The 19,804-nt window shown below is 47.8% G+C and overlaps 1 protein-coding gene across 2 annotated transcripts; it reads left to right on the top strand.

Moving 5' to 3' along the window:
* The first annotated feature begins 943 nt into the window (after positions 1-943).
* LOC120670247 (phosphatidylglycerophosphate phosphatase PTPMT2-like) lies at positions 944-6,411 on the top strand. 2 transcript variants are annotated; one of them, XM_039950318.1, is made up of 7 exons: positions 944-1,197; positions 1,948-2,070; positions 4,579-4,672; positions 4,856-4,938; positions 5,110-5,199; positions 5,584-5,639; positions 5,877-6,025. In XM_039950318.1, the coding sequence occupies exons 1-6, from the start codon at positions 1,033-1,035 to the stop codon at positions 5,602-5,604; spliced, it is 576 nt and encodes a 191-aa protein (XP_039806252.1). In that variant the 5' UTR covers positions 944-1,032; the 3' UTR covers positions 5,605-5,639; positions 5,877-6,025. The 2 variants fall into 2 exon arrangements, with proteins under 2 accessions (XP_039806252.1, XP_039806251.1); XM_039950317.1 differs by lacking the exon at positions 5,584-5,639 and having other exon boundaries at positions 954-1,197; positions 5,877-6,411.
* Positions 6,412-19,804: the final 13,393 nt, after the last annotated feature.

A 19,804-nucleotide genomic window follows, 5' to 3' on the forward strand; every position in this document is an offset into this window, starting at 1 on the left:
TCTTAACAATAAAGTGAAAAATGCTGCATGTCCTGGCCGAGACTTGTCCAGCCAACCAATCACCCCACTAATGAATCCCACCCAATGCTAAGTCATTTGAGAGAGATCTTTTAAAAATCCTAACTCTCAAGAGGATGAAAATTGACAATTATCTTTAATTCTGGAAATTGTCCACATTACCACTTCAAGATCAAAGCTACAGTACCTTGCTTATGTCTGATCTAACAATATAGCAATTTTCCACTTCACAAGTCAAACTCAAGGTGAAGGTGAAAAAAAAGAGAATCCACCCCAATTTTTGAGAATGACAAAGACCCAGACCACAATTTGTCACTTCATCCTCTAAGCCACTCTTCCCAAATTATATTCTTCGCAATATAAAAATGAAAACCATGATAACATTCACAAGCATACATGGGCCGTGTTTGGTTATGGGGAGAAATTTTTCGGCATGTTTTTCGAGAAGAGAATCTCGTATGCATGGAGCACTAAATGAAGTCTATTTGCAAAATCTTTTCAGGGACGGGTGTAACTTTTCGCGATGAATCTAATGACGGTAATTAATTAATGATTTGCAACAGTGATGCTACAGTAATCATCCTCTAATCGGGCGGTCAAAGGCCTCATTAGATTCGTCTCGCGATTTACATGGGGGGTTGTGGAGGTGGTTTTGTAATTAGACTTCGTTTGCTACTCAAAATTTTTGGTCAAAAGTGCTACAGTAAAATCCATGCAATGTAACCAAACACGGCCATGGTCGCCATCTACCCTCTAAAGATTGGAAGGAATATCCTACCAAGAATGTTAATGGGCACCATGACATGGTCAGTAATTGGTCACTGACATGTGGGTCCCGACACAGGCTCAATGCGACACGGAGAAACTTGCTTCCCCGGCAATGCCCCACTTCCTGACCTCCCAATTAAGCGTTAGTCGCGACCTGTTTACTCTTGGTCTCATCCCAGCCATCCCAATTTCGGCCCCGTTCGAAGCCCATCGGCCCACCTGCGGTCTGCCATTCAAGCATTCGCCATGGCCGCGGAGGCGGCCGGCCGACGGGGGGCGGCGGCGCGGAGGAAGGCGAAGGAGGCCGCGGTGGGCGCCGTCGCGAGGGTGCTCTTCTACCCGACGCTGCTGTACAACGTGGTGCGGAGCAAGGCCCAAGCTGAGTTCCGGTGGCGGGACGAGGTCGATCAGGTGAATCATCATCATCCCCCCCCCGCGCGGCTAACAGCGAGCGAGCGTTTAAACTAGAGGTCAGGGGTCTTGGCTGCAGGCCAGGTCCCTAGGAGGATCCTAGTGGTGGTCATGCGTTTTGTACCACATTGAAATCAGGGACTGTTGTCGTAGATGGACAGTCTGCTGTGCTTTTGCAGAGTTTAGGCATGCGATTAAGAGGTAGCATTTAAAGGATGAGCAGTACTTTCGCCGGTCAAATTATATTTCAGATATAAATGCAGCATCATTTTGTTTCAGTACTAGAACATCTATCTAGTACCTAGAATTATTGATTAGCGTTTCATAAAAAAAAGAATTGTTGATTCTCGACACGTTAGGATTAGGAGCCTGCACCATGCTTTTGGTCGCGAGTGAGGTTAACAATTTTAGCATTAGCAACTAGCATATAAATGGACTAAGACTAACCTGTGAAGCATAGCCCATCATGGATGAAATGCAGCTGCTGCATGCTAGGTTTTCCAGATGGAGCTGACTTCATTTTTTTCGCTCTAAAGAATGTCATAGTTGCATTATCTGTAATTCTGTATGCATTAATTTAGTTTCGTATCTGGGGTTAAATTATGGCTAGTCTTGGTATAGTGTTTACACATATTGTTATGGAGTTATATTAATGCCTTTGTGGTTGAGCAGATATTTCCATTTGATGAGTGTGAGTCATGGATATCTTTGATCTGATTATACAGATGCAAATATTGACCTTTGTACCAGTTCATTTTGCTTGGAGCGGTTCCATTTCGCAGGGATGTTTTACGCTTGCAGAAGCTTGGGGTACATGGTGTGATAACCTTAAATCAACCATTTGAGACTTTGGTACCATCATCAATGTATCAGGCAAGTGGCTTACAAGTTCTTTACCTTTTTATATTAAAAGTTATATGCAATTTCACATATCCTATAGTACTTCGAAGTTTCAATAATCTTAGCATATGCCACTTGGGAACAGAATTGCTCCAACCTAAGCTAATCAATCAGAAATACGTTGACATAAATGCTGCTCTGCTGCCTGAAACTTACTGTAGGAATGATAGGATTGGTGTAATTGATGGATTGATTATATTAGCCTGAGCCTTGAGGCTGAATATATAGGGGTACATGACTTGGAGGGCAATGAGCCTCTCCTACAGATCTGGTAGGATACGGATACAATCCTAATCTACCTAATATAGAGATATCCCTAATATACTCTAACATCCCCCCGCAGTCACAGCAGGAGCATCGCAGACGGTGAGACTGGAGAGAGGTCGGTAAACTGACATCCCCCCGCAGTCACAACGGTCAGGGCGCTGCAGATGCTGTGGCTGGAGTGGAAACCCACAAGGTTGCTCAAGCAGATGATAGCCCTTTGTGCCGATGTCGAGGTAGCCGAGGTGAGAACAAGTAGCCATGGTCGATGATGCCGTACGTAGAGTAGCCGTGGTCGACGTAGCTATGTCGAGGTTGCTGAAGACAAGGTAGCCGCACATGAAGCCGCGGGCGCACGAGGAGGCGCCATGGTGGTGGCGTAATGGAGAAGACACCGGAGACGAAGATGGCGACGCGTCGAGGCAGTCGTAGAGGGAGCGATGCCGAAGTCGAAGCAGTCAGGCCATCGGGCGACACATGCCCGAGCTTGCCTGGCTCGGGAACGCATCGGGGACGATGGGCACGCACCAGTGTTGCCAATACCGAACGTGCAAGGGAGGATGCACAACCAGACGCCGTCGCCGAGGGGGACCAGCAGAGAAGGCCTCCATGGCGGTCGCAGGCGCAGAAGAAGGCGAGGTAGAAGATGCCGATGCAGCCCGCAGTTGCTGGAGTAGACGAAGGGGTCGGGGACGAGATGGCGACGCTAGCGACGTGGTTGTGCTAGACGAAGTGAGGAAGGGAACCCAGATTTTCCAGCACAAGGCCGAATAATCCGGATTGCGCGGCGGCGGTGCTCGAAGGAGATGGCGAAGAACCCGTACAGCTTGACGAAGACCATGCGCGGGACGCGCAGCGATAAGTCGACGATGAGGTCGTGGACATAGTTGGCGGCGGTGAGGATGCAACGGCGAAGGAGACCACGGGTGGCGCCGCGGCTGCCCGAAGAGGCGAAGCAGCGGCAGCCCTCCATACTCGGGGAAGAGGCACGCAGTACGAGGACGGACGTCACGGGAGCCGGGTGGATCACACACATCAGCTGATCAGACCGAGTAGCGTGAGGCGAGACGACGGTGGGCGAAGTCGGTGAAGGCGTCCCGATCGGTGAAGGCGACGACGAGCCGGCGAAGGTCAACATGCGAACGAAGCGGCGAGGAGGGCAGTGCAGATGGGCGTCCCCTAGGGCACCGTCCATGTCTCCATGTCGCATGTCGAAGACGAAGAAGAGGCCGGTGAAGTCGACGCCGACGTCGAAGTAGAGGCGCGAGGTCGACGGGCGGTGGGCGACTCAATCTCGATCAGTGATCGAGTAAAAATCAGAGAAACTAACCAAAAATAAACCAGCAGCAATGTCTCGTATAGAACTCTTGGGTGCACGTAGCACTAGCACCTCACCCATCTTTTCTCATCTCGGCACATGACGCCAACACAGGCATCTTGTGCGAGAGAGAACAGAGGGGGACGGGAATCGGCTGTTGAGATGGAAGGAGGTGGGGCGCCAGGGAGAAGTCAGCCCACCAGTGGCAGATCCCCACCAGGGAGGAGCCGCGCGGAGGGAGGGCGGAGTCGCCCGCCGGGAGGCGGCGGATGCCGCCTGGAGGAAGGGAGCACCCCGGGCCTCGGGGTGGAGGCGCGTGGCCAGCCGCGGCCGCCGAGTCGCCGACGGGCCAAGGCTCGACGAAGCGGAGGGAGCTTGGCACGTGGCGGGCGGAGCCGGACCGCCAGCGGTGGATCCCGCCAGGGGAGGAGGGAGGCCAGCGTACGACGACACCGGGTGAGTTCTTCACGATCTGTTGCTGCTGGACGACCTTCTACGACGGCGGCGGATCGATTCGATCGACCGCACAAACGGGGAGGGCGCTGCCCCCGGCGGAGGTCATGGGCGACCTCCCCAGGGGCGCGCTAAGAGGCCGTCGAGGGGGCGCGCAGGAGGCGCGCCGTGCAGGACGATCGGCGACGCGAAGAAGGCAGGGGCATGGGTGGCGGCAGCGGAAGGTTTAGCCTAGGATCCCAAATCCTAATCTCGTGATACCATGTAGGAAGGATAGGATTGGTGTAATTGATGGATTGATTATATTAGCCTGAGCCTTGGGGCTGAATATATAGGGGTACATGACTTGGAGGGCAAGGAGCCTCTCCTACAGATCTGGTAGGATACGGATACAATCCTAATCTACCTAATATAGAGATATCCCTAATATACTCTAACACTTACAGTCACGTGGGATTGATCACCTTGTTATTCCTACAAGAGATTATATGTTCGCTCCTTCACTTGTGGATATTAATCAAGCTGTTGATTTCATTCATAGTAAGTGTGACACAGATTATGCCCAAAATGATCCTTTTGAATTTAATAGTAGTTTATGAATTGACCACCCAGATTTACTGATTAAGTTGTTCGCCATTTGTGACGTCGCTTCCTTTTTTTCAGCAACTTTCCTTCTCTTCAATATAAAAAACTTTTATTAACACGTCTGCACCTTTTAATTAGGAAATGCATCTTCTGTGAAAGTAACATATATTCACTGCAAAGCTGGAAGGGGCCGAAGTACAACAATTGTCTTGTGCTATCTGGTAAATTTAGTTATCTATCTTTTAGTAAGAATAATAATATGAAGTCAAAATTTGAGCTGAGAACACCAGGTCATAATTAGAATGAAGTTATAACATACTACCTGTTGGAATTGATTTACAATTGCATCTTAGTGCAATCCATGATATTTGTACGGTTCTTGGTTTCACCAGGTGAAGTACAAGAAGATGGCACCTGAAACAGCTTTTGAATATGTACGATCTAAAAGAGCTCGAGTGCTGTTGACACGTTCGCAATGGAAGGTACAGAACGTACCCTGTCTCTTGCATCTTAAAACATGCCAATTCTTTGCACTATCAAGATTTTCTGATTTCACTTCCTCCCTGCTGCGATTTTCTTGAGCTTGGGTAGTTGCAAGAATGGGTCTCCTTTAAATAATTTATATGCACTTAAAGGTGCACACTTATTGGTGGTAATTGCAATTTGCCCAGTTTATCCTAATGATATAATTGACTAGGGCATTTTTCTTCCTCAGTAAGGAAATAATCCAGTTTGCAGTAGGAACATGAGTACTATTGTTGTTACTCCTACTGCATGACTGCCTATATTTAAAATGTTTTCTTAGTGGAAGAGAACATTCTACTTGTGATTCAAAGATGATGTAAACATGGCACTCGTATTTGCAGAGCAATGCTGCAATTTGCTAGCTGTTTGGATTGTGACATTCAGCCACTCTTTTCTGGTGAGTGATAATGCACCAATTTATATAGCTGGGACCAAATTTACTCCTAATGGACCCAAATAAATCCCATTGATTAGATAGATATAATGCCGAGTTATCACTGGGGATTCTGAATGTTTCTCGAAGGTCCTGAAAGCCTTTTGCATACCTTATTCATGTGGAAGAAGAGTGCAAGATAGTTTAACTCATTATTCAACGAAAATTCTTATGTATTCGAGCCGGATATGTTTGTCGCAGGTGGTTCAAGAATTCCGCAAGAAGAACACTGAGATTCCTGCTGTAACAAGCAATTCCGCAACAGCATCTCCAGCAGGGGATGCCGTACAGGTAACAGAAGCAGATTTGGATGGCAATGATGTCCCAGTGGCTATTACAGAGGATGCCAGCTTGTCTTGCCAGAAGACTACCCCGTCAAGGCCAATGATTAAGATGCTGTCATGTTTGTTTCCTTCTCGGATCTGATGGATGATCACTGGCCATTGGGTGTTCGAGGTGCGTGCATGTTCTCCCCATGACCAGTTTACGAGTGAAGTGGTGTGCAGATCTGCAAGGACGGCAGCTGCCATCAGCATAATATTTCGGGAGTCATAAAATTGTCCATATTCATCCACTTTGCCTGTGTATATTTCATCATTTTATTTTGAAACGATATGTACCTTCTTCATGAGAAATTCATTGTTTGGACCTCTGACGATTTTTTATAGGAGCCAAAATGGTTGCAGGACAGCCAAAAATTTGCATTGAGCAATAACCTGTGGAACTGTTTTACAAATGCATAGTCAAAATACCTGGTTTTGTTTATAGAGTTTGTTCTGGACTCAGAAAAGGGTCAATTTGAACTGCACAATGACTCAATTGGGTTACTCCAGTTCTGCTGCTGCCAAGTTTGGCCACCTGTTCTTCCAGTCGCCATCCGATTTTCAGATCACCTGATCGGATCTGAAGATAAAATAATAAGGCGTACATTGAATAGATCCGGATTAGTCGTCTGATGTTATTGACAGATGACAGAAAAGGTCTCAACAAGCAACCGAAATAAAAAGTGAGAAATGCCTCAACAAGCAATGGGAATGAAAAAATAGCATATTTTGTTTTTGTATCTTTGATTTCAACCCTGTACAATTGTCATTTTAAGTTCTTTCAGGACAGTATTGCTATTGTGAGTTTAGCCTGCTCCAATAGTTGACTTCTTACTCTCTTTTTCGCGACCGTGCCTGAGCACGTTTTTCATTAAGAAGAAAGCAGTTACAGACACAGATTTGATGCGGCCAAACAGAGCTTGACCAATACAAGACCACAAATGACTAAAGACAGAGAAACACTGAAGAAAAGTACAGACAAACACACAAATGGCCAAAGCCACGAACACGACAGAATGACAGCTGAAGAAGCATGGAAGGGGAGGGCACTCCAAACCCGCCACCCAAACAAATGCCACCCGAAGAGCTGAACCTGCATAAAGAGGATATACTGTCGCCAAAGATGCCAAGAGAGCAAGCACGAAGCACCAATCGGTGGAGAAAAGTACGACCACGGCGGCAAAGCATCCGCCAGAGAAGAACAACGACGGCAAAGCATCCGCCAAGCTCGAAGCAACTATCGGTGGCAAAGCATCCACCCAACAGCACGAAGACGGCGGCAAAGCATCCGCCAGAGATGAAACATGGTGACATGGCAGCAAAGCATCCGCCACGACCAAGGCAATTAAGACGACAGTGTGTAGAATGAAGCGAGGCAGGTACAGAGGATGATCCACCCGCCAGGCGACCAGCCATGGGGCGCGGAGGGGGAATGTAGCAGCACCGTCCAAATTAAACCGGCTTAAATGCACTAACCATCATCTTAATACTTAATCAAGTTACTGTGCACTTAAAACGGTGTAATCTGACAGGCTGTCGGGTAAAATCCCGATTAAACTACTGTACTCCAGGATCACAATTGCACTTAGACTCGTACGAAGACGAGCACAGGTGTTACCAGCATACAGAATTCTTCAAATTAACTTACAACACAGGTTTTACATAAAAGGTTCGAATACAAACGACAGAGTTTAAAACACAGCGGAAGTTTAAAACTGAGTTCGAAATACAATACGATAACTACGACGACGATAAAAGGTGAGCTTCACATCCTGCCCACCGATGTGATGCCAACCTGCCCAATCTTCACGGGGAAGACGGGGCCCACTCGACGGTCCAACCCGGAGGAAGCGGCTGTCCAATCTAGGACGCACAGACCTCCTCGAAGTCCGCGGGGATACAACCTGCTTAGAAGGGTACAACAACAACCCTGAGTATACTAATACTCAGCAAGGCTTACCCGACCTTGGGTATACTTAGCCCATTACCTAGACATGCAAGGCTTTTTGGCTCTGGAGTTCTTTTGCTGAATTGCTGCTAGGATTGAATCCTTACTTGCAATATTTTAGCTCTGTTTAGTATATCAAGTATTAACTAAGTTCGCCTAATCATCTAGAGCACACATGGTAGATTAGATTAATCTTCAGAACAACAGGTAAAACATTCCATCGCTACCTTTCAACACTTATTCCATTTCTTACTACGATGTGACGCAGTGACCAAGGTTCTCTTAACCGAGAGAGACGGCGAATCGATCCGATTTAACCTTGCAAGGTGGACCTAACTCACACGACACATGTAAGCCCCGTCGGGCCATGCGCGTCAACGGTTTCCACATTACCACGGCATCTGAACTACGTCTGCTAGAACCCAGGTGATGGGCCCCTCGCGGTGAACTCCCGGAGAACCCGGAGGCGGCATCCTATCCAACACCCGCCAACTCCCACACCCAGCGTAGCATGACGGAATTCAAATCACTGCTGTAACGTGGTACACAGCTTACCGGTTTCGACTACCTCCTACTTCCGGTATGTGGTTAGTACTGTTCAAACTCGGTCATCAGGGCCAACAACGGTACGGTCCTCAATCGACACAGGCGGGAGTTCAATTTCTCAACTATTCCAACTCATTCCCGCCCGGTCTCCAATTCTTTTTACTCCTCAACGCATTTCCAAGCCAAAGCTAAGGAATCAAGATCCTAAACTCGCGAGTGACAGCAATCACTCGACTTCTACCGAAATCCTATTTAGCAAAGCATTTCTATCGACACCTGCATACTAGTATAGGCCCACGGTATCTAGGGAAAACATGCATACTATGGTTCCATTCAACTCCTAGAACATAAATGCACAATACTTAAATAAACATTGAATAATTTAAATTATGGTTATGCTCCGGGGCTTGCCTTGCAGGTCAGCGGGGTTAACAAAATCTGCTGGAGCGTGCTCAACGGCGACCTCCTGCTGCTCTACTGCTCGTGGCTCCTGGATCGGCTCAGCAACTAGCTCGTGGACAGCTTCGTCCGCAGCGTCTACATGAATAAAATATGACATGCAACCGTTAGGACACAGAGCAATGCATAAGTGCTTACGATGCGAAAACAAAGTTCAAACATTTAGCCTGAAGTGTTTCCATCGAAAACAACTACTAAAATGACTTAGGTTAGCATGGATTAACAGGAGTTTGCTTTGCATGCATGAAACAATTAACTAACCTTAGCAAGTAAACGAAGTATAAACAGATCTACCCAAAAGCGCATAGCAACAGGCCATGAAACTTTTACAGTGGACTACACATGAAATGAGTAAGCCACTGCGAATTTTTCATAATTTTTAGAGCCATAGAACAAGTGGTACAAAATAAACTAGGTTAAACACAAATTGAATTTTCATCAGAGAAAAAGTGATAAAATGCATGCCTAAGTATTTTTCCTCTGAAGAACATGATTTTAGAAACCTAACAAAATTTGTTTGGCATTTTTCGCATTTTTCTGTGAATTTCTAGGCAATTTAGAATTACCAGCCGAAATAATTGAAAGAAAAACATAAAAGAGAGGGGGGCTGACAGCCGGGCCCCACATGGCAGTGGGCGCCGGCCCAGCTCGTCCCCCCTCCCCTGCTTTGCCGCTCGGGCGGCGTGCGCTGGCTGGGCAGCCCGCGGCAGCGCTCCCCGCCGGGGAGGCTGACCGGCGGCGCTGCGGCGTCCGGGCCGAGGCCCCAGGCGGCCAGGGGGCAGGGCGGTGAGGCAGGCGCAGGCGCGCGCGTAGGGCGGCGCAGGGCGGGGCGCGGCGGCCCGCGGCGGCGCCGGGCAGGACGCGCGGCGGCGGCCGCGTTTCGGCCTGGCCCGGGCCGGCTGGTGGCGGGCGCGGGCGGCTTGAGCTCCGGGAAGGCTAGGCGGCCCTAGGGCGCGCGGCAGTGGCGAGGGGCGGCGCCCAGGGAGAGCCGGCGGCGTGCGCGGGCGGCGGGCGGCGTGTTCCGCGGCGGCGCGGCAGCGAATCGACGGCGGCGCAGAGCGGATTCGGGTGGGGAAAGCGTCGGAGAGGGAGAGGAGGTTGCCCGGAAGCTCACCACGGTTCGATTTGAGGCGGAGGATGGTCGGAGGAGCGGCTCGACGGAGAGGGGGGCGGAGCTCGACGAGGACAACAATGGTGGCCGCGACGGAAACGCCCGATTCAGCCGGGGAACGACTCGAGCAGGCACGGGATGGAACGGAGTGGGGTCGGGGCGAGGTTGCGCAGCTCGGGGCGCGATGAATCGAGGCGGGGTGGTGAGGGTTGGCCGGCGGGACGGACGGCGGCGAGCTCGAGCTCGTGCTCTGCGCAGCAGCTCGGGAAAGGGATAGGGATGGACTGAACGGAAGCTTCCAGGCCAGTGCAAGGTGAAGAGCGGCGTCGGGGCGCGATTGCCGACGCGTGGCGTCGCTCGCCGGCGACCAGACGCCGGTATGGCGTCGGGGCGGCACAGTACCGAACACTGGAGAAGCACAGTGAACGCATTTAAGGATTTTGACTCGATTTTTGGCTAACTGCAACTCTAAATTCCATATAGGAACAAGAAATTTGGCCAAAATAAAAGTTGTAGAGGAAGGAAAGATCTACAACTTTTGTTTTGGGCGAAAATCGATTTGAGGCTCGGATCAAGGACAAAAACGAGATCGAACACGGCTAAGTAAATGTTTACTAAGCGAACGCGATTAGCGTTAACGACGAATTTGAGCCCCCGATTAGCGAGTTAACTCTTGATTAGCGAGACGACTAACACAGGGGTGTTACAGCCTTCCCCCCTTAAAGGAATCTCGTCCCGAGATTCAGCATGAGAGAAATCAAACAGGCGGAAAGGGTTCGAAGATGTAGTACCTGGATGAGCGTTTAAAAACTCCGGATACTTGGATCTCAGGAATTCCTCTTTCTCCCAAGTAGCTTCATCTTCGGAGTGATTACTCCATTGTACTTTGTAGAATCGGTTGGTGGTGCGACGAGTAACTCGATCCTTGCGATCAATAATCTTGATAGGATGTTCAGAATAAGTGAGATCAGACTCTATTTGAATCGAGTCGCTTTCAACAGCTTCCGTCGGAACTCTAAGGCACAGTCTGAGTTGTGACACATGGAAGATGTTATGAACTGCAGAAAGATTCGCTGGAAGATCCAACCGATAAGCCACAGGACCGCATCGTTCCACAATTTGATATGGACCGATGTAGCGGGGAGCTAACTTCCCTTTTATTCCGAATCTTTGCACGCCTTTCCAAGGTGATACTTTTAAATAGACATGGTCACCGACCTTAAAGACGAGTGGATCCCTTCTTTTATCCGCATAGCTCTTCTGTCGAGATTGTGCAATCTTTAAGTTGGCTTGGATAAGGCGGACTTGTTCTTCGGCCTCTTGAACCATGTCGGGCCCAAAGATTGTTCTTTCTTCGATTTCAGACCAATTGAGAGGTGTACGGCATCGACGACCATACAGTGCTTCGAATGGTGCCATTTTGATGCTCTCTTGATGACTATTGTTATAGGAGAATTCAGCTAATGGCAAACATTGATCCCATTTCTGTGGATAGGTTAAGACACAAGCACGGAGCATATCTTCCAGAATCTGATTAATTCTCTCTGTTTGGCCATCTGTTTGAGGGTGGTAAGAAGAACTGCGAATCACACGAGTTCCTAAGCAAGTATGCAATTGTTGCCAAAAGCGAGCAGTGAATTGGCTACCACGATCAGAGATGATAGTCTTGGGTATACCATGCAGGCATAAGATACGCTCAACATATAACTCAGCATATCTTTTTGTGGAATAACGAGTACTGACTGGAAGAAAATGTGCTGACTTGGTTAGCCTGTCGACCACAACCCAAATAGAATCGTAACCCTTTTGAGTTCGAGGCAGGCCAACTATAAAGTCCATACTAATGTCTTCCCATTTCCATTCAGGAATACTCAAGGGTTGAAGAGTCCCAGCTGGTCTGAGATGACTGGCTTTAACCCTCCGACAGATATCACACTCTGACACATACTTGGCAATTTCTCTTTTCATCCGAGTCCACCAGAATCGTTGCTTCAGGTCTTGGTACATCTTGTTGCTACCCGGATGAATTGATAGTCGTGAAGTATGGGCTTCGTCAAGAATTTGTTTTCTGAGCTCAAAATTCTTAGGCACCACTAATCGGTTCTTGAACCATATCACATTCTCATTATCCTGGTGGAAGCAATTCACTTTAGGGTCTCCTTCTGATAGTCTTCTCTGAATTTCCTTCACCCCTTTATCTTGCTTTTGTGCCGCTATGATGAGATCACGAAGAGTAGGAGTAAGCTCTAGATGAGCCAATGTGCCATGTGGTACAATGCTTAAATTCAGCCTTTCCATTTCATAGCAAAGAGACTCGCTTAATGGTATAGCTGAAATGCAATGACAGTGAGCTTTGCGACTTAGCGCATTGGCAACTACATTTGCCTTGCCAGGATGATAATGCACTTCGAGTTCATAATCTTTAATCAACTCAAGCCATCTTCTTTGACGCATGTTCAAATCAGCTTGAGTGAAAAGATATTTGAGACTCTTATGATCCGTATAGATGTTGCACAATGAACCTAAAAGATAGTGTCGCCAGATCTTCAGTGAATGGACCACAGCTGCTAATTCAAGATCATGAGTGGGATAGTTTTCTTCATGCCTCTTGAGTGATCGAGAAGCATAAGCAATCACTCTGTTTTCTTGCATCAGGACACAGCCGAGTCCTGTGCCTGAGGCATCACAGTAAACATCAAATGGTTTTGTAGTGTCTGGTTGGGCCAAGATTGGAGCAGAAGTGAGAAGTGTCTTCAATTTCTGGAAAGCTTCCTCACATTGGGCACTCCAATAGAATTTGACACCCTTCTTAAGAAGTTCAGTCATCGGCTTCGCAATTCTGGAGAATTCTGGGATGAACCGACGATAATACCCAGCTAAACCCAAGAAACTGTGGATTTCAGGAACTGAAGTGGGGGCTTCCCAATCGAGTACATCCTGTACTTTACTGGGATCCACAGAGATGCCTTCAGCAGATATGACATGACCGAGGAATGGCACTTCCTTCAGCCAGAAGTCACACTTGCTGAATTTGGCATAAAGCTGGTGCTCTCTCAGACGCTGAAGTACTATGTGAAGATGCTGGGCATGTTCTTCCTCATTCTTGGAGTAGATCAAGATATCATCAATGAAGACCACGACGAACTTGTCTAACTCCGGCATGAATACCGAATTCAATGAGGTACATGAAGTAAGCTGGAGCATTGGTTAATCCGAAGGACATCACCAAATACTCATAAAGACCATAACGAGTAGAGAAAGCTGTTTTTGGTATATCCACCGATCTGATTTTGATTTGATGATAGCCAGATCGTAGATCTATTTTTGAGAATACCTTAGCTCCGGCTAGTTGATAAAAAAGAATATCAATACGAGGAAGTGGATATTTGTTTTTGATGGTGACTGCATTCAGCGGTCGATAATCCACACATAGCCTCAGTCCGTGATCTTTCTTCTTTACGAACAGAGCCGGGCAACCCCAAGGTGAGGTGCTCGGTCGGATATAGCCTTTATCCAGCAACTCTTGTAACTGGATTTTTAATTCAGCTAACTCACTGGGAGTCATTCTGTATGGCCTTCGAGATATGGGCGCTGTACCGGGCTGTAACTCAATGACAAACTCAATATCCCGATCGGGAGGCATGCCTGGCAAGTCTTCCGGAAACACATCGGGGTATTCACAAACCACCGGAATTATTTCTAGAATTTTCCCCTCAAGATGGTATATGACAGTGGCTGGAATTGCATGCTGGGAAAGATGAATATCCATAGAACCATACATGGAAGAGTTGAACTGAAGGATACGAGAAGAGGTATTGATAATAACGCCATGCTTCTTCATCCAATTCATTCCACGTATGATATCTATCCCTTGACTTGGAAGAACAATGGGAGTGAGTGGAAAATTTTTCCCACCCAAGTTAAGGGGAACATTTCGAACTATTTGGCCAGCATTTAACCGGGTGCCAGGTGTTTGAATAATGTAGGGTCTCTCTAGGCATGTTACTTGCAAATGAAGTCGTGCCACACACGCTTCACTGATAAAATTATGAGATGCTCCCGAATCAAATAACACAGTAACAGGGCAGTGATCAACGGAAAACGTACCCGCCATCACTTGGGTGCCCTCCGGAACTTCTTCTAGAGCGGTGTAGTTCACGCGACCAGTCTTGGCAGGTATAATCTTCTTTTTCTGATCCTTCTGGCTGGAACCTTGACTCAGCGCAGGAGTCTTGTAGTTATTCTGCCGAGGTGGCAGACGGCAGTCACGTGCAAAGTGCCCCAGGTTACCACAATTGTAACATGGGTTGTTGTTGGGGCGAGGAGCTTGTAGTATTAGGGGCCTCTGCTGCTGTGTCGGGAAACGGGGTGCCCACTGCTGCTGTTGCTGTGGTGGTCTAGCGACCCAACGGCCCTGCTGTGGAGGACGGTTTGAAGTCTGCTGATTCCCTGTCTGAACCAGCTTGTATCTCTGGGGTGCATTGCTGGAGGATCCAGCAGGTGCTTTTCTCTTCTTATCTGCTTTGTGCGCCAGCGTGGCATCTTCCTGCGTGATGGCTTTATTAACCAAATCGGTAAAGTTGTTGCAAGTAGTGAGAGCCAGTTTGTCCTGGAGCTTTGTGCTAAGTCCCCTTCTGAAGCAATCCTATTTCTTCTCATCAGTATCCACATGAAAACCGCCATACTGGGATAACTGATTAAAAGTCTGAGCGTACTGGAGCACAGTGTTGTTCCCTTGCTTCAGGGCTAGGAACTCTACCATCTTTCTCCTCATCAAGCTTGTAGGGATGTGGTGAGCTTTAAACGCTGCCACAAACTCATCCCAGGTGAGACGTGTACCAGCGGGAAGTAGAGTCTTGTGATTGACCCACCATATTTTCGCAGGTCCTCGCAGCTGTTGCGCTGCAAAGGCGGCTTTGTCCATCTCTGTGCAATTGAGGATGCTGAACTTATCCTCAATGGTGCGAATCCAGGCATCAGCCTCCAGGGGATCATCGGCCTTATGGAACAGAGGTGGCTGGGTGGACAGAAAACCGACATAGTCAGTTTCTGCTGGTGCTAGCGGGGGAACGTGTCGACCTCTGCCGGCATTGACTTGGGATTGCACCAATTGCCTTATCAATTCCGTTTGCTCGTTGCGATCCGCGATAAGAGCTGCAACAGCTTGAGCCAAAGAGGGAGGTTGTTGGGGCAGTGCCTCGTGATTCTCATTGTCATGATTATCACCCATCTGCAAAATAATCATTCCTCTGGTTAGCCATTTCGCTATCAGGACTAATTCATGCAAATAAAGAATATGCATATATAATATGAACACACGGCATGAATCTTTCCCCTCACGATATGGTTCACCAAGGGAAGATAAACTAACTTGCTTTGGTTGAAAGCGCATCAACTCAACAAGTTTCGTCCAGAGTAGCTCTAACGTATGCAATACTAAACATCGCTCATCATCAATTTCAGATTTGAAGACAGTCAAAGCGCAACCCATAGCTGAAATTTCACATACTGACAGGAAAGATCATCATGGGAGTAAAATTTACATTAAGCAGCCACGCTGCTTCAGATGGAACAAGGTTCAGTACAAACCAAGCCGTGCTACGGCAACAAACTAACATGGGAGAAGGGTTCACAAACGACCCGAGAACACACCACTACTAAAAGAAGGGTCTTGCATGACCCGGCTACACACCACACTAGCGAGGGGTTATCCTACATGACTCGAACTACTGAGCCACAAAAGAATTCTCAACCCAAGGTTAGCCTAGAGCACTATGTTGGTGATCCTACCCAACTATCCTACAGTTAGGCTACACTACAAGGGGAGAATCAACACTATCCCGCTGCGTCCTCACGGAGTCCCAGGTCCCGACTCGACTCCAGACACTCCCTCGATCTCCTCGGGGTCCTCTTCCTCTTCTTCTTCTTCTTCTGGCTCCTCCTCTGCTGCCTCGGCCTCCATCTCTGCTGCTGCCTGCACCTGAGCCTGAGCGTCCTCAATCCACTCCTGGACCTGCTGAAGCTGCCCCTCAAGGTGCCGCACCATCTGAGTCCTGTTCTCCAGCTCCTCCTGCAACTCCTGAATCCTGATCTTCCTCGCTCTGGACTTGGCCTTCAGGGTCTTGATCTTGTCCTGGGTACCAATCATGTGCTGCTCATGGAGGTGAGCCTCTCGAGCCTTGCTCCTGCATATCGCATTTTCCTCGCGAAGCTGCTCATACATGTTGCTCAAAGCTGAGGAGTAGCTGAACGAGAGTGCTGTCCTAACATTGTAGTCGGGCATCATGTAGTTCAGGTTGCGGTTAACCCGATCTGCATAGGCCTGAGTGGTCTCATCCTTCAGAGGAAACACACTGTAAGGAGTATCTATCACCTCTGCATTATGCTTCTCTGAGAACTCCTCAATAGCCTTCCTAGCTGCAATCTCCCAGGAGTCAGCCAGCTTCCTACCATAGACAGTGAGCTGCCACGAGTCCCATTCCAAGCGAGCGGGGCACGCAGGGATCTTCACGATCATCTGACAGCGCTCGGTGCCCAGCAAGCTAGACTCGTGCCCTGAGTACTGTGGGAGCTCAGTGTAGTCAAACGCCCTGAGCATCTGCCACAGCAGACGAGGAAAGTGGCTGGTGTGGAGGGCATTGGAGTGCGCCCAACCCTCAGCGTCCACGATCACGTGCGTGAAGCTAGCCATTTGTAAGAACACATAGCACTAACGTAAGTCACAGTTTTCAAAAGAACAAATTTAACTTGGCAACGCAACACAAATAAAATTTTTAAGTAACTCATAGTAAAAACATGGTGATTCAAATAAATTTTTGTGAAGCGCAACCGAAGGTAACAAAACAAACAACAACTCAGGAATGCAAGATGCATGCCACGTTCTAGCGTTTCTCACCCAAACAAGTACCAAAATATGGTATACGAGAACAATCGGTGGCACGTTTACGTACTCTCCCTATATATAGACTAGTCGTTCCTACGATCAAGGATTTTATAACGCGCTTACGAAGTTAGTTTCCTGCAGAAGAACACAGAGACAGATATAAATATCCATTTCTGGACCATTCGTGCCTGCACACACGAACGGCCCCCATGTGTCCTACGCCACACGGGTAACGCACATGCAGTTTCCCATATATTCACACATACATTACCATCCACTATAGAGATGGCACCCAGACGTTCGACGCTGAATGGGCAGCGCTGCATACGTCATAACAACGTATTCACTTCCCGTACACTCGCCTTACGGGACATCCAAGGGTAGACGTGTCACAAGGGTCACGGTCATGGCCAACCGCATGACAGGTTCACATCTCGTAACATTGCCTTACGAAATGGCCGTGATCACAATCACACGACATGAAATCCGCACTCCATATCAGGCGGCAGATAGCGACAGGCTCGTTTGAATTGAGCCTTATCACCTCCTCGTATGCTCATCATACGGAACCCGCGCACGTATGAAACACGTGGGCTATTCTAAAGGACTACCAAGAATGCTTACCTTAGCGGAGGTGCGTCGTTACCGAAATAAGGTTTAACAAAAAGTAAAAGCTGGAAGTGCTGGAATAAAATAGATACTTAGTTGCCGCCTAACTTAAGTAACATATTTAGGGCATACGAACTATCTATTCTATTCCTTAGCGCATCTAGCGTCAACTTTTCGAAAACCCGACATCGTTACAAGGTAATCACCCCAGTGCAATTTAGAGCTCTGATGCCAGCTGTAGCAGTACCGTCCAAATTAAACCGGCTTAAATGCACTAACCATCATCTTAATACTTAATCAAGTTATTGTGCACTTAAAACGGTATAATCTGACAGGTTGTCGGGTAAAATCCCGATTAAACTACTGTACTCCAGGATCACAATTGCACTTAGACTCGTACGAAGACGAGCACAGGTGTTACCAGCATACAGAATTCTTCAAATTAACATACAACACATGTTTTACATAAAAGGTTCGAATACAAACGACAGAGTTTAAAACACAACGGAAGTTTAAAACTGAGTTCGAAATACAATACGATAACTACGACGATGATAAAAGGTGAGCTTCACATCCTGCCCACCGATGTGATGCCAACCTGCCCAATCTTCACGGGGAAGACGGGGCCCACTCGACGGTCCAACCCGGAGGAAGCGGCTGTCCAATCTAGGACGCACAGACCTCCTCGAAGTCCGCGGGGATACAACCTGCTTAGAAGGGTACAACAACAACCCTGAGTATACTAATACTCAGCAAGGCTTACCCGACCTTGGGTATACTTAGCCCATTACCTAGACATGCAAGGCTTTTTGGCTCTGGAGTTCTTTTGCTGAATTGCTGCTAGGATTGAATCCTTACTTGCAATATTTTAGCTCCGTTTAGTATATCAAGTATTAACTAAGTTCGCCTAATCATCTAGAGCACACATGGTAGATTAGATTAATCTTCAGAACAACAGGTAAAACATTCCATCGCTACCTTTCAACACTTATTCCATTTCTTACTACGATGTGACGCAGTGACCAAGGTTCTCTTAACCGAGAGAGACGGCGAATCGATCTGATTTAACCTTGCAAGGTGGACCTAACTCACACGACACATGTAAGCCCCGTCGGGCCATGCGCGTCAACTATTTCCACATTACCACAGCATCTGAACTACGTCTGCTAGAACCCAGGTGATGGGCCCCTCGCGGTGAACTCCCGGAGAACCCGGAGGCGGCATCCTATCCAACACCCGCCAACTCCCACGCCCAGCGTAGCATGACGGAATTCAAATCACTGCTGTAACGTGGTACACAGCTTACCGGTTTCGACTACCTCCTACTTCCGGTATGTGGTTAGTACTGTTCAAACTCGGTCATCAGGGCCAACAACGGTACGGTCCTCAATCGACACAGGCGGGAGTTCAATTTCTCAACTATTCCAACTCATTCCCGCCCGGTCTCCAATTCTTTTTACTCCTCAACGCATTTCCAAGCCAAAGCTAAGGAATCAAGATCCTAAACTCGCGAGTGACAGCAATCACTCGACTTCTACCGAAATCCTATTTAGCAAAGCATTTCTATCGACACCTGCATACTAGTATAGGCCCACGGTACCTAGGGAAAACATGCATACTATGGTTCCATTCAACTCCTAGAACATAAATGCACAATACTTAAATAAACATTGAATAATTTAAATTATGGTTATGCTCCGGGGCTTGCCTTGCAGGTCAGCGGGGTTAACAAAATCTGCTGGAGCGTGCTCAACGGCGACCTCCTGCTGCTCTACTGCTCGTGGCTCCTGGACCGGCTCAGCAACTAGCTCGTGGACAGCTTCGTTCGCGGCGTCTACACGAATAAAATATGACATGCAACCGTTAGGACACAGAGCAATGCATAAGTGCTTACAATGCGAAAACAAAGTTCAAACATTTAGCCTGAAGTGTTTCCATCGAAAACAACTACTAAAACGACTTAGGTTAGCATGGATTAACAGGAGGGAGCAAGAGATCTACCTCCTCGTTTCCCACACCCTCTCTGTCTACAGTGCCAAACAGTGCATCTATAGTGTCAAACAGTGTATTTGCTCCTTCATTTGCTCCCTCCACTGTGGACGGTCTAAACAGATCTACCCAAAAGCGCATAGCAACAGGCCATGAAACTTTTACAGTGGACTACACATGAAATGAGTAAGCCACTGCGAATTTTTCATAATTTTTAGAGCCATAGAACAAGTGGTACAAAATAAACTAGGTTAAACACAA

The sequence above is a fragment of the Panicum virgatum genome, chromosome 4N (assembly GCF_016808335.1).
Source record: "Panicum virgatum strain AP13 chromosome 4N, P.virgatum_v5, whole genome shotgun sequence".
In the NCBI taxonomy this organism is placed as follows: Eukaryota; Viridiplantae; Streptophyta; class Magnoliopsida; order Poales; family Poaceae; genus Panicum; species Panicum virgatum.